At 39.4% G+C, this 26938-nt stretch overlaps 1 protein-coding gene across 1 annotated transcript in view; it reads right to left on the bottom strand.

The window, feature by feature from the left end:
- Dhx35 (DEAH-box helicase 35) overlaps positions 1-24729 on the bottom strand; it is a 71054-nt gene extending 46325 nt beyond the window's left edge. Inside the window, exons 1-4 of the mRNA XM_076851851.1 lie at positions 24657-24729; positions 18109-18242; positions 13528-13620; positions 5829-5906 (exon numbers count right to left, since the gene is read on the bottom strand). Coding sequence (XP_076707966.1) covers positions 5829-5906; positions 13528-13620; positions 18109-18242; positions 24657-24696 — 345 coding nt within the window. The 5' untranslated portion in view covers positions 24697-24729. The remainder of the gene's footprint in view (positions 1-5828; positions 5907-13527; positions 13621-18108; positions 18243-24656) is intronic.
- Between the last annotated feature and the right edge of the window lie 2209 nt (positions 24730-26938).

Below are 26938 nucleotides of genomic sequence, written 5' to 3'. Positions count from 1 at the left end.
AAACTATAGAAAGAATTTCACCTACTGATATATAATTTAAAAAATAGTATAGGGGAAAATATAAAAAATCCAACAAGCAAAATCTCTGAATTATCCCCCAAGAAGACTACTCAAAGGTTATTAACTGAATAATAGACAATATTTGAAACAGTAAATAAGCATAAGCCATGCCCAGTGGCTCCTGCCTGTAATACCAGATACTGAGGAGGCTAATGTGAGGAGAATCACAAGTTTTGAGGCCATCCTGGAAAACTCAGGAAGAGTTTTTCTCAAAAATAAACAAAAATTTTTAAAAAAATCAATAATGCTTCTTAATTTAAAAGAAATTAAAACCTACTACGTAAGCTATCTGAGAGCCAAAGGGAAGCATGTGAACAGAGGCCCCAGCACCTGGCACAACCACCACCCAGGTGAGGCAGGCATTCAGCTGCCCTCCACGGGTAAGACGCCCGCACCCCGTACTTCCTGCGGCCTAGAGTGGAATGTGGCTGCCACAGGAGGTGTCCTGCGGCAGAACTGACTCAGCCTTTAGGCCCCCCGAGCCCCAGGCTCAGGAGCAGAGGCTCCCTGCACTCGCTCCCAGCACCACGCACACCCAGCGTTATCTGCCCATCATTGTTTAAGAAACTGAAGAGCAAATGAGGATCAGAAGTGGCTCTGCCTGGTCTGGTGACTTGAAATTACAGCTCTGGCAGGCCAACACACAATCAATCATCGAGCAGCTGGTCTGCCCCACGTAGCCGTCCAATCATCTTATGAAACCAGAAATGCACCCTGCACTGCCCTACCTCTGGAGGTTCTGTTTCCCCAGAACCAGCTTTTCACTTTAACACTACACACTGTCCTATTATAAATACCAGAAAATGAACACAGAATGTGTGCATAGAGTCACTAGGGGCCTGTGAGGAAAACACGTTCCTAAGAATAAGAAGTAAACCAATCCTCTTCTTTAAAACATCATTTTATGGGCCTATAAAACAAAGCCAAACTTGTTAATTCTTGTTATTTCACTATTTGTATACATTTGCCTTTAAAAAAATGCTTTTCTTTTCAAACTTCTTTTTAAATTTCATCATTTATTAATCATACAGGGTTATAGTCTATTGACTTTTTATTTGGGGGGGGGGGTGTGGTCGCATTTACTGGGGATTTAACCCAGGGGCACTTTACCACTGAACCACATCCCCAGCCCTTTTCATAGGGTCTCACTAAGTTGCTTAGGGCCTAAATTGCTGAGGCTGGCCTCAAGCTTGTGATCCTCCTGCCTCGGCCTCCCAAGTCGCTGGGATTACAGGTATGTGCCACTAAGCCTGGCCATCTATTGGCTTTTTAACAGATTTTTACCCCCATTGTTTATGTTCTGCTCCCAATAACTTCATCAACTGGAATAGACAAATACCATATTCTTGACAACCCAAACAGATAAAGGGGGAAAAAAAGAAAAAGAAAAAGAAAACCCAATCACCGAGCACCTTCTACATGGCAAGTGCTAGGCTTTGAGCTTTCACACAGCCCAGGAGGTAAAGTAGATACCCTCAGACCTACAAATGAGGGAGTCAAGTCAAACCTATCACAAGTAAGGCCAGTGAGCACGTTCATTAATTGCCTCTCACTGAGACCAAGCCCGGCTTATGCAATCTGTTCTCAGGCTCTGAGCTTCTTTTCAGATTTCAGTCTGCACACAAAGTACATTCTGAGATGCAGCATTACAAATGTGACAGCTCTATTAATACTACATGGTTAATTTATACATTCTTTGTTCTTTCAAGAGAAAGCATGTGGTTGCATGGAAGTTATCCATGGCTACAAATTTGGAGCCAAAATGCAAAGTGATTAAGAGCTGGGATTCCAAACCACAAACAGGAAAAATTGCTCTGATTTTTAGGTAACTGAGTCATCTTTCGGTTACATAAAAGTTTAATTCTGTCACTGCAGTAGAGTTTCCAAACCTATTCCCATTTTATTCACATACTCCTAGCAAAATCTTTATAATTTTTAACTAGAAGAGCATTAGAAAACAGACTTTGGAGGAAAGGATTAATAATAATTAAAACTCTACACATAGTAAAAATAACTTGGGGAAATAGAATGAATTTCTTATCCAGGTAAGGATGCCAAAATAAAGGCATTTTCGTCCCAGTGTTCTCTCCTAAAGTTAATAAAAAACAACAGAAGAATAAACACATAAACAAGACAAAACTCCCATCTTTAATGAAAGGAGCCAGCCACAAGCCCAAACAGTAAACACAGCTGCCAAACACAGTGAGATCTACATCTAGAAGGAAGGCTGGACCTCATCACAAAAGTGCACTTCTGGCCTCCTTAATGTCAGCGTTACCACTTTAAAAGGCAGGGCCCAACATCCTCCTGCTAGAAGTGGCAGCACTCAGGCCCAGGAGATATAGGAAATGTCCACAAAATGGACATTAAAGAATTACAGGGAAGAAGAGGGTGAGAAGAAGACAGGCAAGCAGGACACAAGCATCAAATCCCAAATCAGAGAGCCCTTAGAATATCATCCTGAGCCATAAAGACCTCTCAAGTCACCAAAGAGTGCATGGCCAGATCCTCATCCCTCATCCCCACCCAGCAAAGGGTAAAAGTGTCTCTGAGAGGCCCTAGCACAATCTCACACTTCTGAGGAAGCCAGTGGCCACAAAGATAAGAACTTATCACAAAAGTACCAACACAAGCCTAGGGCATGAAAGCTAAGAAAGAAGGAATAAAGGAAATAAAATATAAGCAAAAAAAAAAAAGCAGTTTTAAAAGAAATTTCAAGCTATGAGGGATCAGGTACACCTGTGATCCCAGCAACTCAGGAGGCTGAGGCAGGAGGATCACAAGTTCAAGGCCAGCCTCAGCAACTTAGCAAGAACCTGTCTCAAAATGAAAAATAAAAAGGGCTGGGGGATGCAGCTTAGTGTTGGAACACTCCATGTTCAATCCCCAGTACCACCAAAAAAACCAAAAAATCATTTTCTGGATTTTTTAATGTTTGCAGCATTACAGATTTTAAAACTCATAATACATTTTGTATCTCCTTTCATTCACTTCTTTACTAAAAAGAAAAAATTTAAAAATATAGTTGAGACTGAGGTAGAAATGTAAAGGAATCAAAATGAATAACTTAGACTAAAAAAAAAATCATGAACATTGTGGACAGGCTTGAAGAACCCCACAAAACTAGAGGGGAGCAGCAGATTCCAGACACAGTAGTCGATATTAAAAACAGACAATGGAGTACACTTCTAATGCTTTCAGAAGGAGAATAAAGTAACTGGAACAGAAAAGTATACCCAGATATCAAGGAGATTTGAATCTAAAAATTAAGAGCTTTTCCACATTTAAAAAAAAAAAAATTGAAACAGCACACCAGGAACCGTGGTGCACACCTATAATCCCAACTACTTGGGAGCCTGAGGCAAGAGGATGGCATGTTCAAGGTAAGACCTGTCTCAAAAGGAATCTTGCAAGCATTTGGTAAGACAAACCAAGAAGGTAGGTTGAAAAAGCCCTCTAGATCTCAGATTTCTCTTCAGAGTTCCTCAGCACTGATAGTCAGTGGAGCAAAGTCTGCATAGTTGCCAGGGAGAGTGCAAATCAAGAATTTTCTACTGGGACTGAGGCTGTAGCTCGGTGGTAGAGAGCCTGCCTAGCGTGCGCGAGCCCCATGGCTGTCTAGCATCCCCAGCACAGGGGGGAAAAATACACATTTTTTTTTTTTTACATCAAGATCAAGCATTTAAAAATAATTACTGAATGATAAAATTCAGCCAATCAAGAAATACAGCAAAAATTAGCAATTTGGGGTTGGCAAAACCATGGAAAATAATTATCAATGAGCATTCAATCCATTCAAACTAGAATTAAACACCTGCAAGAATTATGACTAAGAATATATAAGTTATAAATCAAGAAATGAAAATGACAGTGCTATATCTACAAATGGGGGAAGAGAAGGCAGATGATGAATGTGTGTTAATTTCCTCTTCTTTCATAAAAGAAAAACTATAATATATAGCTTAAAAAATAAGTAATATGAAGTTCTTAATCATTCTTTTTTAAACTACTGAAGTCTTAATAAACTTTCTTATGCTGAATAAACATTAACCTACAGTTCAGGAACTGCTCCTATTTCACTTCAGTTCCCTTTTTTGTTTAAATTCAACACAAGAAGTCTTATGTTCATAATCCTATTTTTATAAAAATTATTTCTGTCCAAACAGACAACCACTCATCTTTATCTTGAACAGAATCTTGGAATGAAGTTGACAAACGTTCACAATACTTTTGCTAGGTGCTGAGATTTTGGTTTGTTTGTTTTCTTTGGTTTGGTTTGGTTTTTTAAAATTATTTGGTTGGAAATGACGGCATGACTGAAAGAAAGTAAATTTCATTTTGGAGAAATGCATTCAATTGTCTAAGATGCAATACTGTGTTATATCATTTATATAAATATCCTTATTAAATATCATAAATACACACTCATGATATTTAGAGGTTTTATGGTTCCTCTGAAGGGTTCTTAAAACTATGGTAGTTCAAAGGGCATTATTTGGGGACGTTAGAAATGTTCTCAGTCATAACTACTACAGGGTTACAGGACTATGAATTTGTCACAACTTATCAAACTCTATATATGACGAGATTTGTGTGTGTGTGTGTGTGTGTATAACTGGAGACGTTGAACTTAGAAGGCCTTCTACCACTAAGCCACACCCTGGCCCTTTTTATTTTATTTTGAGAAAGGGTCTCACTATTAAATTACCCAGGCGGACTTCACACTTAGTGATCCTCCTTCCTTGGCCTCCCATGTCACTGAGATTACAGGCATCTGCCACCATGCTCAACTGAGAAGGGAACACTTCTGCGGTATATAAATTATATCTCAATGAACCCCATTAAAATAAAATAGTGGACATTCAAAAACATATATATTTGGCTGGGCACAACAGCACAAAACTGTAATCCTAAAACTCAGGAGGCTAAGGCAGGAGGATCCCAAGTTCAAGGCCAAACTCCACAATCTAGCAAGGCCCTAAGCAAAAATAAATAAATAAATAAGTAAAAAGGGTTGGAGATATACTTCAGTGGTAAAGCACCCCTGGGTCCAATCCCCAGTAACAAAATTTTTTTTTTTTAATTCCTATATTGTACTAGCCACACTTTTCTTTTTTTTTTTTTTGGTACCAGGAATTGGACTCAGGGGTACTTGACCACTGAGCCACATCCCAATCCCTATTTTGTATTTTACTTAGAGACAGGGCCTCATTGAATTGCTTGGCGCCTCACCTCACTGTTGCTGAAGTTGGCTTTGAACTTGTGATTCTTCTGTGTCTCGGCCTCCTGAGCCACTGGGATTACAGGCATGCGCCACCATGCCTGACTACCAGTACCAAAATTTAAAAAAAAAAATTTTATAATAAATTATTTTTCTGAGCTGGGGAGGTGGCTCAAGCAGTGATGCGCTCGCCTGGCATGCACGGGGTGCTGGGTTCGATCCTAAGCACCACATAAAAATAAAATAAAGATATTGTGTCCACCGAAAACTGAAAAATAAATATTAAAAAATTCTCTAAAAAAATTATTTTTCTTTTTACTTTTTCAGTACTTTATTACTTAAATTGCTCATAATGTACAGTTACCAATTTTACAAAAATATCCAAGTTATGATCCTTTTTTAAGTCCTAAATTCTTAAGGAGCAACTTGTATTCATTTGTAGTTTTTAGGAAATAAGTAAAAAAAAATAATAATAATAATAATATTATTAATATTATAATAATAATAATAATAGGGAAATAGAAGGCACAGACGGAAAGAAACTCACCGTAACGGCAGCCACTCTCCGAGGCTGGGTAATGCCAACCACTCTTCCTTCGGCTGTCCAGCCAGCTTCCGCAAGGTACTGCAAGCAGAATAAGATCTCACTACACATCTGACACCACTTTTCCAGACAGGACCTCCCCAAGATGATGACCCTGCATTGTGTTAAAATCACTGCACAGGAATAACCAGCAAAACTTTGGGGATTATTTTACAAATGATGGATCTTGATAATATTAAGTAATAGCTTAAGTTCACATCAAAGCTGATAAACCAAAGAGCCAAAGCACAAATTCAGTATTCAGATGCCCCAGTCCTGCAAAATTTCCACATATTACAGCTGCCTCAAGGGGAAAAAAAAAAAAAACTATCCCTGAGTCACTCAAAATAGTACTAAACCTGTAGAACAAAAAATTTTAAACTATGCACAGAGACAGCTCAATATAAATAACAATGTAACAAATTTTAATCAAATAAAACAAAACTAGTTATTCACAATTAACATAAATATATGCCATTAGATTATATTAGCATATATAAAATTTGATTAAATGTACTTATGATTTATTTATGAATTTACTGGATTATAAGCACTTAAAATTCTATGTGGATAACTGTGGTTGCCAGTTAATATTTTTATAATGTCTGTTTTACAACAAATATATAGTCCTTCAAAAATAGAAAAAACAGTATGATTACTATTGCATTATGTGCTCACTGGTTCAAAAGAAATAACAGAAAGATAATATAGGCACTAAAGAGAATGGCTGTCTATAGGGATGGGTGGCAAAGGGGCAGAAAGAGGGGAAATGGCAACAGGGTAACAGGGATGAAGAAGCAGCAGCAGTACTCTGATGGATGACTTTGTGAAGCTCTGACTCACAGAACCATGGTCACGCTTCATATTGTTTTCCAATACCCAGACACAAACAAAACCAACAAGGATGCACAGGGAAACCCCAAGGAAATATGAGACAAACAATGACCCTTTCTGCATTACAAATGAGTAATAAAACCACACTGAAGGGGGTGAAGAAAAAATAACCAACTTAAGTAAGTATGGTATCCTCACTGGACACCTAAATGTTAAAGACAAAAAGAACTAGACATAAATGGTATAATCTAGTTAAATGTTGGTAAATAACCAAATAGGGGTATGAGTTAGCAATCCAAAACTATTTTATTTGTATATTAGAACAGATACATAAGTGCACTACAGCTAATGAGGATTAAGTTGAGGAAAGTTATAAATAAAGAAAAGCTAAAATTAGCCCACTGGTGTTGAACTACAATCAGAAGTATCATCATAAACTCATGGTGTTCAATACAGACACAGAGGAATAGGCACAGGTAGATAGATGCTTTTCTATGTACGAGTTAATATTCATACTTGTATTTTATCAAGTCCACTGAAACTCACAGCAATAACATCTTAGTAGTAATGAGCACCCTAGCATTCAGATCCTGATTTCTAAACACCATTCTCCAATAAAAGGAATCAGTATATATAATATGAGCCACATCTTTTGGAACTAGCAAGTAAAGTAATGGTCAAAGAAGAATGGAGGCTTGCAGGGTGTGATAGTGCATGCTTGTAATCCAGAAACTTGAGAGGCTAAGGCAGGAGGATTGAAAGTTAAAGTCCAGCCTCAGTAACTTAGCAAGACCCGGTATCGAAATAAAAAATAAAAATGGCTGGGGAGGAGGTAGAGTTGTAGCTCAGTGGTAGAGCACTTGCCTAGCATGTAAGAGGCACTGGGTTCAATTCTCAGCATCACATAAAAATAAATAAATAAATAAAATAAAGGTATTATGTCCATCTACAACTAAAAATATTAAAAAAAAAAAAAAAACTGGCTGGGAAATGTAGCTCAGTGATACAGTGCCCCTGGGTACTAGTAACACAAAGAAAAAAAAAGAAAAAAGAAAAAAAGATGCAGCCTTTTTTAGAAGAAAAACAGGAGCCAAACTGAAGGAGTTCCTAATGATCAAACATTGAACAATTTGACCCACAAAATACAAAATAAATAATCGCAATACTGGATTTTAACTGATAAAAAATAAACATCCATGAATCCATATTAATATATATCAAGTGAATGGAAAGAGATAGTTCTTTCTTAGAGAACATCCCATTTAATAAAAGGAGAGGGAAAGAGAAAAAAAGAAAAAGATCCACTGAGGGGCACTAAAATCTGAAGGCTAAAGTCTGAAAAGAAGCAAAATATTTCCATCTCCCCCAAGATATTTATTAACTATAAAGGATCATGGTTAATATCACCAGTGACAAGATTCATCAACATCTTGAAAACTTGATGATACACTAGAAGGACACAGTATCATTTCTGGGATATTCATGCCAAAAATGCCTAAGTTTCTTCCAATCATCATGATAAAACAGGATAGACACCCAATCTAAGAGACATTCTAAAAAATAAATTCCTAGTATTCTTTAAAAGACAATGAGGGAACTGAAGAACTATCACACACTGGAGGAGATAAGGGAAAAGTAACAACCAAATGCAAGGGAGGTCCCAGAACTGCAAAAGAACACTAATGGGGAAAACTAATGAGATTCGGGTAAGTTCTGTATCTAGTACTAGTATTATGCCAAGGTTTATGTCCTGCTTTTGATTACTGTACAAATAGTGAGGTGAAAGGCACTGGGAATTCTATATTATTTTTGTAACTTTTCTCTTAGTCTATAGTTAGTTACAATAAAGTTTTAAAAATGGCTGTAAGGAATAAAATGTTGTACACAATGTAGGGGGAGGGAGTTCTGCCATAAAACCAATAATGTTTTTCTCTCTTATATTAATTACATATACAAAATTCTACCAATCACCCCAATCAACACAAATACAAGATCAGAAATGTAATAATAATAGCTAAGATTCACTGAACCGCCTACTAGGTATCAGGAGCTTGCTGTGTAATCCTCACAACAAATCCTTAAAAAAGACACTATCATCAACAACATACAGGAGAGAGAACCAAGAGGTCACATAACTTGTCCAAGGAAGTAAATAAAAATTCAAGAGCTGACATTCAAGTTCAGCAGACCAAAGCCCTGACGCATAACCAGTATACAATTCTACCACCCAAATTCAAATATGCATGAAGCGAATCTGAAACTCAGCAGACCAAAGCCCTCACACATAAATAGGACACATTCTACCACATCAATTCAAACAAGCATGCAGCTAATCTCTTACTGGGGTTAAGTAAAAGAAACAAAATTTTCATAAAAATAAATACTCTGTTCATAAAGCTGCCACTTCAATATACCATGTGATCCAGACTTCTACTGCATGCTTGGGACTGCTGAAGGCTGGGGTTGTAGCTCAATGGTAGTGCTTGGCTAGCAAGTGGGAGGCACAGGGTTCGAACCTCAGTACCACATAAAAACTAAAAAATAAAATAAAGTTATTATATCCATCTACAACTAAAAAAAATTTTAATTTAAAAAAGACAGCTGAGAGGAAGAGGCTGAAGACTGCAAAATATAATACTGATATCAAGAGGCTGTGGGTGTCATTTGGAGGGAGATTTCTAAACCAAAGGCTGAATTCCATCTTGCTCCTACACACTGTTTAAGGATCACCAAATCTAGTCTTCTAGTTAAGAATGGAATTAGGAAGAACTCCATCAAGAACAAATTAGAAAAAAAAAAAAAAACAGCTGACTGATATTAGCCAAATTACATTATTACATCGTGTACATGTACGAATATGTAATAACAAATCCCACCATTATGTACAAGCACAATGCACCAATAAAAAAAAAAAATGTGGAAAAAAGAAAAAAAAAGTATTAACAAAAATGGGCTAAGAAAAGCCTGTTTTCATAGTCCATTGTTTTTGACAGATTCTAGCAAAAAAATACCGTCTAGCTTCCAAATATAGTTTGTGCGGCTTTAAAACTGTTGTTTGTTGCTTAAGTATATTGCAACAAAGGAAAGATACTGCATAAATCTGGCAAAACAGTTTATTTACAAAAAAATGCTCACTTTACCTTTGGTTCCTTGGCCTTTTCATTTTTCCTAGGCCGTAACTCAAACTTAGTTCATGATAAGCTGAAAACAGTGACTGCCTCAGAGAAGGGAAACTAAGTGGCTAGGAGAAAAGGAAAGAGCCATCCACAGAAGTGGCAGACATTTGAACCAACAATATAATCTATCACCAACACAGCTTAGGAGACTCACTTTTCACCATGTATTTCCTATCCAAAAAAAGTATTTACAATAAAATAAAATTCCTGAAAATGATTAAATTCTAATGCACATGCAGTTGGGGCCAGTAACTCTGTATTAACTATATTTATCTTATATGTGTGTGTGTGTGTGTGTGTGTGTGTGTATTAATATATATATATATACACACACACACACACCCCCCAAATGTGCAAAATGATATTTGTGCTAAATTGATCCACTGCATTATTGTGATAATACAAAACTAGAAACAACCTAAATGTCCATCAACTGGGGGTTGGTAAAATAAATTAGGTACACATAATAGAATCTATGGAACTGAAAAATGATACATTAACTGACAAAAGACAAGGTGCATCAAAACATGTACACATGCTACTATTCATATTTTTTTAAATGGAATATATATATATTTATATATGAATGAATATTCATATTCATTTCTCTATAGATGAATATGAAATCCTAACACAAGAAACTGATAAAATTGGTTGCATCTGCACAAAAGAAACGAGTATCAGAAAATAGGGCAGTAGGGAAATCTTTTCTTTTTATATTCTTTCAGGCTTTTTTGGATTTTTAAACTACATAAATCTATTAAATATTCAAAAAAGAATGAAAATATAAAAAATAAGCCTTGTGAGTTTGCTGTCACATTGCCCAGTCTGAATCCTCAGCCCTCTTTCCCTGGACTCAGCCCCTCAGCAGGCCCTCTCTGATCCCTAGCAGCTAAGCCTTGCTGGGGGAAATGTCCAGAACATTGTGTGTACTGTATTGATCCCAATCTCTGCTACCCATTCCTTGGAGGGTTATGTGCATAGCTACCCTGCTACTATCAGGCCTAGCTGTGCAACTTGCTTTGACCCATGAAATGTGAGCAGGAGGCCCACTTCTGGCAGAGGTTTTAGAAGCCATTTCACGACTGTGCCTCGTACCACAAGACCAACAAGTCTTACCTAAGAGCTGTGCCATCAGTCTGGGTCCCAGGGATAACATGCAACAGCTCAAAGCCAAAATGACCACATAGTATGAGCAAGAAGTACACCTTTGTGTTTTTAAGCTGCTGAGATTTTCAGGTTCTTTGTTACCATAACATAGTTAATGCTGACAAAATAATAATACAGACTAATTCCAAAACACACTAAAATTACTGGATCTCATGTGGCCTTTTATCTCTATTCTATATTCCCCAACCTCTCTACAATGTTCTCTTCTATAAAAGGGTGATAATAATAGTTGCCACCATCAAGGATTAAATAGACAAATATTTGTAAACCATTCACACACATTTCTAAGGTAGCACTATTACTATAATTACTTATTATTATTACTAACTAAAGACCTCTGGCAGGGACAGGGGGTGCTATAGCTCAGTGGTAGAGTGCTTGCCTAGCATGCATGAGGCACTGGATTCGATCCTCAGCACCACATAAAAATAAAGGCATGCTGTCCATCTACAATTACAAAAAAAAAAATTAAAAGACCTCTCAGAAATTTCACCTGGCCCTTACAAGTAACTTGCTGGGCTCTTAATGCACACCCCTCTGCCTCCAGGCTACCATACCCTCTGCTGTCTGCTTCTCAAACTGTCCTTTCTCCACTAAGTCATTCTCCTCTGCCTACCTTTCCCTAGCTGCACATTAGATTTCCTAGGGAACTTTTTAAAAAGCCTGTGTCTGAGGCTGGGGTTGTGGCTCAGTGGCAGAGCGTTCGCCTAGCACTGGGTTCGATCCTCAGGACCACATAAAAATAAGTGAATAAAAATAAAGCCATTGTGTCCACCTACAACTAAAAAAAAAAAAAAAAACTATATATACCCCAAACCCATTAACTGGAATGAGGTAGGTAGGGGAGCAGAAAAAGATTAAGAACCATTCAGATACAAACAAGTTATAAGTCTGAACCAAGCGATCAGTAACACACCATCAGCACATTCAAAAATGCAAAGGGATGTCCACGGGCTTCCCTGAAAACTCTCCCACCTGTAAAACCCTACCACAGCTGCTGCTGCTGCTTCCTTGCCTTGCCTGTGAACTACCCTTCTCCTCCTCTTCCTCCCACCCCACTCCCCAGGACTGGATCCCCCAATATAAAGAACCCAGGACTGAATCATGGCTCCTGTTCCCTGGCCACTCACCTCCTGAAACTCCCTCCTCTTCTCTGCTTTCTCTGACCACAGAGGTTCTACCGATTCCTTTGCCACCTCCTTCAGGCCACTTGTCCCCTTTCTGCTCCTGACACTAAATGTTAGTGCTCCCGAGGCTTTGTCTTTGATTCTTTCCTCAACTCTTTCTATTCTCTTTCGTTCCTGCATGTATCAGGATGCATGTATCAATACGTGGATGGTCTGCAGGTCCACATCCTTTGTGTCTGACCTCTGCCAGGCTTCAGACTCCCAATCTAACTTTCCTGCTAATAATGTCATCAAAGATCATCAATGACATTAAGAAAACCTGGGTCTGTTTAATCAACCATCAGTTTTCCCCAAATCAATTTCCTCTTTGTTTTTCTATCTCATTTAACACCACCACTGTTCTCCAAGCAGAAAGGCTTGGCTAATCAGCCTCCAATTCTATTCCTCCCCTTTGTCATCACACCTATCTACCAGTTTCTAATGACTACAGCCCCCAACTCTAAGACTGCTCTCATTCCTATCCCCAGAGGATCCCATTACCACTCTTTCCCAGTGCAATAGCCCTTGTGGCTTGCCTCCTCTGGCCTCTCAGACATGTTAAGTCTGAATTTTAAAAATATTCCTATAGCTCTGCTGGTTATTTTCATAAAACCTATAAGGACACCACTTTGAAACACTGGTAGACATTATTTACTAAAGTTGAACATATGATCCATTATGGCTACTCTGTATAAACCAACAGAAACATGCACATGTCTAACAAAAATAAGCAACAGAGTGCTCCTCAGAACACTGGTCATTACAACTAGAAACTGGAAACAACCTGACTAAAAATCAACAGTAGGATGGAAAAATCAACCACAGAACAACCTACGATAGACCGCCACGTTGCGGGATCAGCAAGCATTTTCTGTCGAGGGCCACATAACACATTTTTAGGCTTTGACAGTCTTAGGGTCTCTGTAGCAACTGCTCAACTCTGTACTATAGCATGAGAGAAGCCATGGGAATACCTCATCAAGTGTGGCTGCTTGTCAAGGAAGCTTTATTTACAAAAACAAGCACTGGGCTATGGTTTGCTGACACCAGCTTAAACAAATCCCATTTATCTTTTCAGAGAAGGGTTATTCCATTATTATTTTGGAATTATAACAAATTAAAGACAACTAATAACTTTGGTACTAACCAAAGAAAAGATAAGCTCTAAAAGTTAAATAAAAAATATTTGAAGTGAGTATTTTTTAGTTGAGAGGTGAGCACTTCCCAAGAGACCTTAAAAACGCAAATGATAGTAAAGACAGTTCTTAAGTCGCTTCCAGGCAAATCTGTGGAAAGATGTACCAAGTATGTACTCACCTGAGGAATCTGTGTGCTTTTCCCACATCCTGTTTCTCCAACAATCACCACTGTCTGGTAGTTTTCTATCAAGTATAAAATATGATTCCTAAGCTGGAAAATAAAAAATACACATTGTAAGTAGCCATATGTTATCTCAAAAGACCTAAACAAAAATATTTAAACATTGTGAAATAAGCTGTTGCTAAAAGAAAGTAAATTTTAAAAATAACTATCAAAATGTATTTCCAATTCTCAGGTACCATTAGTGTTAATATGAGCTGACACAGCTCCAAGTGTAATACTTATCAAAATAGAAAATGTACCAACTCTTTGACTCAAGATTTTCCCTATGAACATACTAATGCATGTACACAAAGATACATGTACAAACTAACTCACTGCAGAATTGTTTATAACAGCCAAAAATCCAAACAGTTTAATGTTCATTAATAGGTATTTGATCAGTTATGAAACACTCTAATGATGGAATAATTCAGTTGTTAAAAAGAATAAATCTCTATTTATACAAATACAGAACAATCTGCAGAATACATTAAGGAAAGAAAGCAACGTATAGAACAATGTAAATAATATATTAGTATTTGTATTTTTAAATAACAGATAGAAGCTGGGACTATAGCTCAGTGGCAGAGTGCTTGCCTAGCACGCACTAGGCACTGGGTTCAATCCTTAGCACTATATAAAAATAAAAAACAAATAAAATAAAGGCATTCTGCTCATCTATAACTACAAAAAAATTTTTTTTTAAAATAAAGGATAGGGGCTGGGGATGTGGCTCAAGCGGTAGCGCGCTCGCCTGGCATGCGTGCGGCCCGGGTTCGATCCTCAGCACCACATACAAACAAAGATGTTGTGTCCGCCGATAACTAAAAAATAAATATTAAAATTCTCTCTCTCTCTCCCCCTCTTTAAAAATAAATAAATAAATAAATAAATAAAAATAAAAATAAAGGATAAATTCAAATATACTTATTTATTCACAGGTTTTCTCTAGAAAAAAATAAAATAAGATACTAAACTGTTCTGTCTCTAAGGAGAGAAAAAAGGGTAGATAAGGAACAGGATGTGAAGGAGATCTCAGAATTCTATACAACACACATGTGCTACCCAACTGAAAAGTTTTACAAATATGGGGGAGGGTGGGGATCAATTTCTTATCTATGATTTCAAAAAAATTAAAAAATAAAGTGCATTGCTTATGGTAGCAAAAATGAAAGTTTTTCATTTATTAATATGTAAAAAGTCCCAGAAAAAGGACCAGGGACATGGCTCAGTGGGAGAGTGCTTGTGTAGAACGTGTATGGCTTATACTACCAAAAAAAAAAGAAAGAAAAAGTTCCAGAAAAAAAAAAAAAATACATAAAATGTTTTCAAGTCTATCTCTAAGTCCAAGTTCACAATAAAGCATCCAAAAGTTACATTTATTTTTTCAACATATAGATTTCTTACCTAGTCAGTGTGAGCAGAAACACTCGTTTTACCATTGAAAAAGCCACAAGTCGGGTTGGGGATATAGCTCAGTTGGTAAAGTGCTTGTCTCGCATGCATAAGGCCCTGGGTTCAATCCCCAGCACCACAAGGGGAAAAAAAAAAAGGCCGCAAGTCATTCTGACATCTTCTATTTGGCCTCAGAAGGTATTTCTGCACACAGCTGATACAAACACAGTGATGGTCTAGAGGCTAATGAAGGGATTCCAGAAATACCTGGTTTGGAATGAAGGAAAATCTGCCTCATGTTCTTTCTCTGATAGCTGCTCAGCTCATCTGTTGCCACACCAACAAGGTGTTTGGAAAGGACGAGAAGAGCTGGGATGCTGCCAGTCTCTAACTAGCAAATAAGGAGGTGGCTATTCTGGGCTTTTGAATTTGGCATTATCTGGGATTTAGATATGTAGTCCTCAAGTCTTCATGTGAAAATCTTCAAGGACATTTGTTTAACATGAAGATTCCTAGTCCTATCACCAGGGTATCACTAAGGCTGGGTGGGCCCAGGAATCTGTATTTATGCACACACCCAAAGGAGAGTCAGCTGCAGGTGGTGTAATGACTTTCTGTAGATGTTTTCTTCTTGAATGCCTGGACTTTGTGCTTCCTTTCACATTGGGTGGGGAAGAGGAAAACTTTGAGTTCTTTACAGTTATTTTGTAAATGGTAAATTGACATGAACCTATGGACGGATGGATGAAGAGTAAAGGAAATTTGAAAAACAATTTGAATACAGATAGATTAACAGACAAGGCATTCTACAAAAAAACAAACGACAAAGCCAGGGAAAGATGGAAAGAAACTAGGCAAACTCTATTAGAGGGGCTATGAAGAGGTCAGGTTTGATTTGGAAATGAGCTGGGATAGGTGTACTTAGGGCTTCACTCTGAGGCCTTAAGGTAGAGCTAAAGGGTCTGGACTACCTAAGAGGCAGTGTGGGCTCAAGAATTTTGAGAAAATTGGCAACAAGGCTGATTTGGATGTGAAGAAACCAAAAGCTATAATTCCAGCTTCATATTCTACAGGCTTAAGGGATCACAGCAGCACTGCAGACAAAGAATGCTGACATTTGAGAGATAACAAAAAGGTTTCTGGTCTAGACACTGATAGAACATCAGTAACACCACCAGGCTCAGTGAAACCAAGGAGCGCTGGTAAGAAGGATGGGACTGAACTTCAGAATGGGAGAGCTGGGCTGGGTGTAGTGGGGCACACCTATAATCCCAGCAGCTCCAGAGGCTGAGGGAGGAGGATTTTGAGTTCAATGCCAACCTCAGCAACTTAGGGCTGACCTGTCTCTGAATAAAATATAAAATGGGCTGGGGATGTAGTTAAGTGGCCCTGGGTTCAATCCCTGGTACCAAAAAAAAAAAAAAAGGAAGTGCTGACAGGAATAAAAGAACAAGAACAACTTTGCATAGCAGTGTCCCGGACCCCAAGAGAACACCAGCCAACAGAAGGCAGCTAAGGCAAGCCAGCTGTGATGGCACATCCCTGTAACCACAGCAACTTGGGAAGCTGAGGCAGGAGGATTGAAAGTTCATTTTAATTCTATCAATGCAGCTAAACTGTTTTCATTGTTTTAAAATTTTTACGTTTATTTTATCTCATTGAACACAGAATGAAGAATAGCCAAGAAAAAGCCAAAATTTGAGTACCTAGTAAACAGTAATTTCCTTGTACTGGAGCATTTATTACTTGTCAGGCAGCATTTTACCAGACACTCTGCATGGGTTATCTCATGGTCCCCGAAACAACCCTATGATAGGTGTTGCCATTAGTCCCACATCATAGGTAAGAAAATAAAAGCTCAACAAGGTGAAACAACGTCACACAGCACACAAATGGTGAATTTGGGTTGGAACCCTAAAGTCTACTCAAGAGCCTAGAGACTTCATTGTGGTTAAAAACAAGTGCCCCTCCACAGTGAGGAAGCAACAGTGAACCTACCTCATCACCTGAGGGTCAAAATTATTAATGTTCACATGTAATAGATAAGTTAGTCACCTGAGAAGAAACCTAGAGACTGTCAGTTCATAAGTGACTAAAATGTTTGGGGTCACAGAAAACTCCAATTCAGGCAACTTTGCTAAATTTAGAAGGCTGTAGTTCCATATCTATTTGGAGAAAGAACATATTAACAGAAGAGGAATTACCAGCACAGTCTAGACAAAGGGACTCCCTAAGTGTAAGAACTTGGCATCTTTCATCCAGCTGTATTCAGGAGAGACGCATGGGTGCTGCTGGCCATGCCAGCTCAGGGGCCTTTCCAGAAGCATCCTACAAGGAGACAATCCTTCACCATTCATCAGAGACTGTAGGAAATAAATATTCTCCAATTGTATCAAACCCACCTTTGACTCAGCCTACTTTCTGATTACAACTGGGCTTCCCATGTGGACTTGCCAACAGGGAATAAGAGTATCCATCAACTGTGTACTAGAGAACTACAGCTCACCATTAGAACACATTCTGAACTCATACTTGTTTACACTTTGGTCTCCTGTGAGCTGAGCATGCATGGATTTTATTTGCATTCAGTCAAGTGCTGGGACATGCACACACAGTGACCAAGTTGAAATCTGTCACTGTCCTGGCTAAAGCTAGGGTCCTGACCAACCTCATAAACTGAAACAACCATGAACTCCCAATTAATCATTCTGTTGTTGTGCTGGGGATTGAACCCAGGGCCTTGTGCATGTGAGGTGAGCACACTTCCAACTGACTTACAACCCTAGCCCCCAATTAATCTTATTTAAAGGAATATGTCTTTAAAAAGAAAGCAATTCTTGATGTGTTAAAGCTGAGTATATAGACATTTGCTGAGTTATTCTGTTTATTTTTTTGTATGTTTGAAATCGTCCATGATTGAAAGCAATGAAAGGAAAAAGAAACAACTTTCCAATTCTTTCAATCTTAAGAACATTTAGGATTTATACAGTTAATTCACACAAGTTTTTTAAAGTGTTCCTTTGGGATTTGGGCTCCTCTAGCTCACTGTGTTCAAAGAACATTAAGAGTTAGGGCACACTGTCTTTTGGTGCCAACCACAAAGCTTCAGCACACCCACGAAGCAGCCCAGACTTGCCATACCTTGAACACAGGCAGCTTCTGCCTCTGCTGCTCTATGGAAAGGGCGGCGTAAGGATTGTAAACAATGGTTGTCCCAGAATTTTCGGTGACACTTTGTCTCTCTTCAGAGATGCTGACACCTGGCCCCTCTGTACCTGTAGCAGAAATGTTTTATCAGATTCTCTGATACAGTGAACAAAAAAGGATGTAATTTTCAAAGTTTCAAAGACCAATACATCCATTTGGAGAAATAACATATGAATAGAAGAGGACCATCTAGACAAGATGCAATGTTTTTTAATCTCAAACTAATATTAAACATTAAGTTTCAGAAAGTTTTTTTAATAAAATATTTATTTTTATTGCAATTGGACACAATACCTTTATTTTATTTATTGTTATGTGGTGCTGAGGATCAAAACCAGGGCCCTGCATGTGCTAGGTGAGCGAGCGCTCTACTGCTGAGCCACAACCCCAGCCCAAGTTCAGAAAGTTAAGAAAAAAAAAAAGCTAGGAAAGTACCTATCAGAAGAGAAAAATCTTCTTTAACAGCTTCACTGCAGTGTCAAGAATAAGAGATGACAATCTCACTGAGCTGCCATGGCCACATACAACTGTGTACTATCAAACACTGAACAAAAGTGAATGAAAGCCAACGACGAGGCCACAGACAAAGCCCGTTACTGTGAGACGGACAGGACGATAGGAACCAGGGACTTGAAGCTGCCACGTTTTCTCCTTCTCTTATCTCTAACCTCTAGACAAGTTCCTTTCAGCCCCTGGGGGTGGCTTCTCTACAGGAGCTGGAAAGACTGCTGACAGTGCCTGAGCTCCCGCTCTCAGCTCCTCTGCCAATCATTCTCACACCCCGGTGAGGGTGGAGGGAGGCCTGCTCTGTGCTGGGCACCACTCTGAGTGTGAGAAGCACAACAGTCAGCAGTGCAGGCAGGCGCAGGCCCCACTGTGTGGAACTTACTTTTCTTTTGCTTCTTTCCAGTAGAACATAATAACTTGGTGCATTAAGTAGTAACAGGTGCCATGGAAAGAAAGAAAGCCACCATAAGAGGGCCTGAGAGTCTCAGGCGTGTGCTCTGCATGGGATGAAGGAGGCACTATATACTGGACCATCAGGCACTCTCTTCCCAGCTTACATCCAACACCCACCCCACCCACTCACTCAAGCCCAACGGAGCAGGATGCACTACATGGCTACATGGGAAAGTGCTATTCCCAGAAACACTATGCAGAGCAGATTAAACAGATAGCCACAGCTCCTTGCTAAGAACAATAACAAACTGGTGCTCAGCATGGTGAAGAACAGGGAACCAAATCCCACTCTAAAATCCTATTGAAGGTACATAGACCATTACCCTGAAAGGTTAAAAGCCTCAGGAGAAACATGGGTTCAGATTTTATGATCATCTTCTATAACCTTTCAAGCTGATTTGTTTGGGGACCTTAGGACAAACTAGGAATAGTCAGTAAATGACACAGGGTTCAGAATTCCACTCAACCTAAGGAAGATAATTCTAAAAGTAGAGCTGTTCGGCAATGCAGCATGTTGCCTTGTGATTCAATAAAAGCCCTCCCTAGAAGTTCAGACCCATGCTGTGTGGTCTCCTACTGGGGCACCCAAGGGATAATTACCAAAAACTACTATCTCCCAGGTCTTCTGAACTCAAAATCTGTGATGCTATGAGAAAGTACAGGGGCTTTGTGATAAGACTGTTGAAACCAGTGATTTAATTTTACATTTTGGGGGGATCCTGGATCACTTTAACAATTTAATAAAGGCTATGAATTTCCTATCCTGAAAAAATACACCAAATATAATTTATCAGAATAGAAAACACAGGGGTCCATAGATCTAAAGCTTTAGAGTCACTGCTGGAGATCTCCATTCCCTTTCCATTGGACTTCCAGGAACACGGTTTTTATGTTCCAGAGGTTCAAGATTGCCAAAAATCAGATAAGTGGGGCATTGCTCTATTGCTTTTGCCAAAATGTTGACCTTCTTTCCAACAAGATAAAAGATAGAACAGAACCTGGAACAAAGCCTGTGCTCAGAGAAGCATGTTTCCTGACCTTTTCTCTCTCATTATTGCTATATCTTAATAACTCCTTGGAATCTTTACCCAATAAAACTATCCCAAAAAATACCTTATCCTTGGCGCAGGGTCTGGTGGTGCACACCTGTAATCTCAGCAGCTTGGGAGGCTAAGGCAGGAGAATCACAGGTTCAAAGCCAGCCTCAGAAACTTAGCGAGGCCCTAAGCAATTTAGCAAGACCCTATCTCAAAATAAAATACAAAAAGGGCTGGGGTTAAGATTCAATGGTTAAGAGCCCCTGAGTTCAATCCCCAGTATCAAAAAACAAAAAAAAAAAAAAAAAAAAAACTTTTTGAAAACATTTTAAACCTTCCCACCCATGTCTGGAATATTTTAACCCTGCTCCTGCTTCGGCCTTACTTCCTCCCACACCAGGGCTTAATACAGCAGGGGTCTTCTTCACTATGCCATCCTTCCCTTGTCTCTAACTCATAGCCCAGTCTATCTCAGGATATTCTGTTATGAGCTCTTTTCAAGAATAGTGGCTGTCAATCAAGAAACAGCTTATTTCCTTACAAAAGACTTTGTTCAGTCAAACCAGCACATAGGACTCCCTTCCCTCTGTACACATGCCACACCCACTCTGGCTGCTTAAAGTTACTTTTTCACTGGGTATGTACTCTTGTTTAAGGGAATAACAGCTTTGTAATTTTCACAAACCATGTTCACCTTCATTCTCCATCTATTTAAAAAAAAAAAAAAAAAAGCCCAATCCAGTATTCCCTTTACTTAACCCAACTTTTCAAAATTTGATTGGTGGGTTATAAAATCGATACAGGGGTCATATCAGCCTTTTTAAAATAATGAAATAGAAATAAGGGCAGAGTGTGAAGTTCAGTAGACCTCATGTTTAGTAAGCACAGCCTGGTTTGATCCTCAGAACAAAAGAAAGAAAGAAAACAAACAGGAATTATCAGAGCACATTTCAAAAAGCAGTATTATTTTTGTACAATATTTTCAGCTATGTATATGTGCTACATCACAATACATTTCTCATTGTGAGTCAGGTCAAAAAGCTTCAAAGCTGTTGTTATGAAGTTTTTATAAAGCCCCTGAATAGCAACCATTAATGTCTGTTGAGTGAGCATATGGAAATGGACAGGCCCTCCTGGTCCATGTGTGCTAAAAAATTCAGTGATTTTTTTTTTCTATAAAAATTTTAGGTAGGTCACACTACTGAGGTAGAGAACACAAACTGGTAGTTTAAGGTCCCCCAACATGCTCTTGTTAAAATGTTTTAATTTGGTCCATTTAAATGATGAGGCAAAATTTTTCAATTAGAATTCCCATTAGAATCTAGATATTAGGCTACTTTAAAATAAAAGAAAACTATCTGGCAACTGTGAGCCCAACTGGTAACAATTAGGTGGAGCATAGTACAGCTCCTTGCTTCAGCATATGCAAGCTCCAATGTGTATCTACACTGTCTGCATCTATGCAGTGTGTGTTCACTCTAGTTTGCCACAGTCCCCATCATTCATTATTCCACTAGGTAGCTTCACTCATTCCGACAGTCTGAAGGACATGTAGCTGAGCCTGTGACTCCTGGCCTATAGGATATATTCACAATTCATTCTAATATCTAGCCATTTTTCCAGCTTCAGTCACCTCCCTGCAATTTCCACAACCCATTTCATTTCTTGCCCTTGTGTCTAATCATCTGTAAAATAAGAGTATTAACTCCATTACAAAGATACTGTGATTGCTTAATACAATACAGTAAGTGAAGTCAAAGCAAGGGCCCAGTAATGTGTATTAAAGCTACTCCCATCTCAGTTAATCACAGTTTACCTAGACAAGTGTTCCCAAGTTTAGATGCATGCTGGATTCCCCTAAGGGTTGAAAAATACTGCTGCCTCGTTCCTAGTTCTCTGGAATTCTGAGATATGGGGTACAAAAGGACACTAAAATTTTTTAAAGCTTCCCAAGAAATTCCACTCTATGGCAGAATTTGAGAACCACTTACCAGCCTAGAAATTTGAGTTGTTAATGACTGCACCTTCTCCCCTAACTGCCTCCAAAATGTCTGTCCAGTAAATCCCTCAACTGAACTCCCAGGCCAAGACTGAGGTCTACAACATCCTCTTGGATGCTAGTAGCACTTCTCTTAAGATTATGTCCTTAAGACTGGGGATGTAGCTCAGTGGTACAGCACTTGCCAAGTGTGCAAAGCCCTAGATTCAATCTCCAGTATTGCCAAAAAATAAAAAATACAAAAGTGTCCCCGCCTCTAGTTTGCTCCTCAATCCATTTGCTACACCACCACCAGCATTACTTTTCTGAAGTAAACCAGACTGTACAATTCCCCTACTTAAAAAGTGAAGTCCATATTCTTTTACCTTGTCAGAGAGATCTTTGACAATGAGACCCCTCCCTACCTTTGTAGCTTTATCTTCTGCCACATCCCCAAAAGCATCATGCCACATAACACCATCACACCACTCAGTTATTTTGGTTTGGGGGGCATCTTTATGACACAAATTCCACTCTGCCTTTTTCACGCTGCACCCTTTGCCTCTAGTTCTATTTCTCCATGAAATGAAACCTTATTCATCCCTCAATTTCACTACAAAAATACTACCATCTTTATGAAGTATTTCTTATCCATGCATTCAATCTTTCCCTCCCTCTTCTATACTTCTATATAATTATAAATAGCCAAATATTTAATGCTAACAGCTTTTCAACTTTTCATATATTATTCTCATTTAATCCTCACAATTCCATTATGCCAAATTATAGATGAGAAAACCAGATGGAGCACTCACTTAACTTTGTCAAGCTACCAAGTTAGCAAGTAGTCGGTCGAGATGGCCACTACAGTCTTGACTCTTGAGCCCATTTTCTTTAACACCACCCTATTCTGCCTCATTTAAAATCTCTTAACAGGCTTCTAACTTCACATTCAATTGAGAGAGAGGTGCACCTTGAGAGCACAGCCCTGATCATTTATACATGTGATTAGAGGTTCAATAAATGCACTCTCAAAGAACTAAATAGAAGAGAACTCTTAAGAGTAATTCCATGTTCTTTAACCAAAACAGTACCCTGTTTTGATTTTCAACAACTCACTCAGGTCTTTATTATACTTACATTTTGATCTATTACTAAAGTCTTGAATAAACAAAATAAAAAGTAATTCATTACTTAATGGGATCTTAGTTTTGGCTGCAAATAAAACTCAGGATGAATACATGGCTGATACCCTGAAATGCTGAATCATAAAACTGTCAATAACAAGCAAACTACAGATTTTACAAAAGAATTAAGTCCATCTCTTGCTTAGGTTTATTTCCCATATCACTTACATGGGAAATAAACCTAAGCAAAATGGTAGGAATTTCAGGGAAACATTATAAAACACCCATGAAAAGCCTTCCATATATTATATTTTCTGTCTAACTTCATTTTTGCTGCATAAACTTAGCATATCCAGACCAGTAGGGGTAATAAACTGGTAAATGGCATGCCTATAATCCCATCAATGGGGAAGGCTGAGACAGGAGGATCCTAAATTAGAGGCCAGCCTGGGCAATTTAGCAAGATGCTGTCCCCAAAATAAAAAGGGCTAGGATGTAGTTTCAGCCGTAGAGTGACCCTGTTTTCACTACCCAGTACCAAAAGAGACAAGGACAGGCTTGGTTTTTTTGTTTTGTTTTTTTAACCTGAAACTGATGGAAGAAAAGTAAGAATAATGCATCTAGCATGGCCTGGTATACATACACATTCAATATACTCACCTGATTAGTAAGCGCCAAAATAAAGCATTTTGTGATAGTGATTTGTGTTAGTGCACAGAAGAGGAAGGGAGTGGTGGTCAATAAGAAGGAGGAGGGTGTTCACTTTCTGGTAAAGATTCAGGGTGATGTCTACAGAATATAACACTCTCCCTTTTTACCAGTACTTTTAAGTCAAACAATGTGCCATGCTCGTTATTCAGCCCTACAACATAGATGTTATTATTCTGCTCATTTTACAGGTGAGGAGACCAAAGTTCAGAGGGCTTAAGCCTCTTGCTCAAAGTTACCCTGCTATATAAGCCAGAGCGAAAGAATTGAACCCAGGCAGTCTGACTCCATAGCTCGAGCTCCTAAGCCCTAGAGCAGCACCGCCGGTCCCGCCCCTAAGGAGCCCCAGGGCTGTAGGAAGGAACGCGTGGGCGCTTTAAGACTCCCCATCCCGCGGGATGGGCAGGATAGGGCAGTAGCGAGGAAAACAAGGCTCGAGGAGGCTGAGACTCAAACTAGGTCACAGAGAGAGCTCTACACAGCTTGGGGGCAGGCTCCCCACTCCCACGGGTCCACTGTGGGCGCCAGAGCCGCAGAGTCCTCCTGCACAAAGGTGCCCAGCCCGGCCAGGTCAGGCCTACGAGCAGGTCCGCAGGCCCCAGGGCGCCGGCCGCGGTGCCAAGGCCGAAGTCAGGCCGCCGCACCTGCCCAGCGTTCCTCCAAGGGCCTTACCGGGTCGCCAGAATTTCACGGGTCCCAAGGGCGCAGCCATGCTGGGGTGAAAGGTCACCAAGAAGGCTCCACCCCGCCGTCGCGCGCGGGTCCCGCAGGGTCCAGGGGGCGTGGCCCGCGAAGAACCTCTGCCCAGGCGGATCGAACGGTAGGACAACCACGCCCCCTGTGGCACCGCCCCCTCCGTGCCACGTGACCTTCGGCTTCGCTCCAGCCCCGCCCTGGGGCCACGTGACCCTCCCGCCCTGCGTTATTGAAGCGGAGGACGCGTGTCTGTGTTTGTGTTCGGCTTCGTGGGTCTGGATGGCCAGTTTGCTCCGTGGAAGCTGCACACTTATGGGCCCGCGGGCATTGAGACAGGCGCTGGCTTGAGGGCCCTCGCACGCGACGTGGTGCTGAGGTCCCAGATTAACCAAGACATTACGCGCTGTCTTGCTTCCCTGTTTCTCTTTCAGTCTCCTCATTTCCGAGTCGAAAGATAATAATCCTGATTACGTCGCAGGTTTGATGATGCAGTAAACGCGGGGTGTCTACGTGTGGCCAGTTAACGATTTCTACCTGTTCACGAAGTTTGCGTGCCAGGGCTAGGGATGGGGTGAACTGTAAATTTTAAAAGGCTGGAGAAACAGTAGGTTTTATTAATATCCGCAAGTAAAACAATATGAAGTGTTATAGAGGTGACAAGAGTAATGTAGGAAAAGAGGGATGGGGGAGTATTTGCCTTGGAAGAAGGGAATAGAAATAAAATCAAGCATTCACCTAGCTGATGAATTTTCCTGGTTCCTATCTGACTTTACTCTTAGTTGTAAAATGAGATTTTTTTAAGCAAGCTAGGAGTGGTGGCATGTGCCTGAAATCTTAGGCTAAAACAAGAGGATCTCAAGTTTGAGGCTAGCCTGGACAATTTGTCTAATTTAGTGAGACCCTACTTAAAAATAACAAAGGACAGGGGATGTGGCCTAGCATATGCAAGGCTCTGGATTAAGTCCCTACTACTGGGGGGGGGGGGAGTATTAAATGACAGCATGTAGTGTACCTAACAGAAAGCAAGACTTCAGGCAGTGTTACCTCTCACTCATTACTTCAACTCAGAGCAAATGTGGGTGGGGTGTAATCTGATTTTATCTGCGTATGTTAGAGTTTTTAGTTCTTCATGACATTGATCCTTCTAAAAGCAAAAGACAAGATTATTTGTGAATACAGAGAAAGTGAAATAAGTGCCACTTTTTAAATTACTTTTTTTTAAAAAAAAAAGACTGAGTCTTCCTATGTTGCCCAGGCTAGTCTCTCCTGGGCTGAAGCAATCCTCCTGCATTAGCTTCCCAAAGAAGCTAAGACTACAGATTTGGGCCACTGGGGACAGCTTTATTTCTATATCTTGATATTACTCATGACTTAATATGAAGAAATCTTCCTGTTTACAAAGAGACAATGGATTGGCCATGCCCAAATTACTGGATTGCAGTCTTAAAGCTGGAAGAGATTTTAGTCAACCTTTAGCCTAAATTCCTTGTCTTATAGAAAATTGAGGTCCATGGAGGTTAAAAGGACTTGATCAGAATCAATGAGCTAATTCAGTACCAGAGCTAAACTGAAACTAGAACTTAGGCTTTCTAATTCCCAAGCTAGTGTTTCTTAACAACATAGACCATTTAAAACCACTAGAGCTAAGCTCTTCTACATGAGAATCAGTCCATTTGCCTCAGAAAGTTCTCCAAGTCCAACTGTCCCCAATGGGTTGTTTTGCTTACACAGCCTTCAATTAGAGAAAACACCTAAGTAATAACCTACATGTTGATGGTGTGATTTAATTGTCACAAACAAGGAATGATTTCAATAGACTCTTCAGTCTTCCTAATCAACTATTCTTAGGAAGAATGGTCTAAAAATAACTACTCTAAAATTAAAGCCATTGTTTCTTAAATTGCATCAAGAATTTATGTAGTTCATTGCCAACACTTCCACAAAAATTTCATCATTTTGCTATACAGAGCTACATTTTGCAACTTCCAAATGATGATAAATTTTTCCAGAAAGATAATGTCCCCCAAAATCATGTTTCTTGGCTACATTATAATTTGTGGCTGTGTTAACACTCTGCTTTGAAATATTTCCATATCAAGAATATTGACTTGGGGGGGCTGGGGATGTGGCTCAAGCAGTAGCACGCTCGCCTGGAATGCATGCGGCCCGGGTTCGATCCTCAGTACCACACACAAAAATATTATGTCCGCCAAAAACTAAAAAATAAATATTAAAAAAAATTCTCTCTTTAAAAAAAA

The sequence above is a fragment of the Callospermophilus lateralis genome, chromosome 3, assembly GCF_048772815.1.
Source record: "Callospermophilus lateralis isolate mCalLat2 chromosome 3, mCalLat2.hap1, whole genome shotgun sequence".
Taxonomy (NCBI): domain Eukaryota; kingdom Metazoa; phylum Chordata; class Mammalia; order Rodentia; family Sciuridae; genus Callospermophilus; species Callospermophilus lateralis.
Note: the sequence above shows the minus strand (reverse complement) of the source record. Positions and strands in the feature narration are given on the sequence as shown.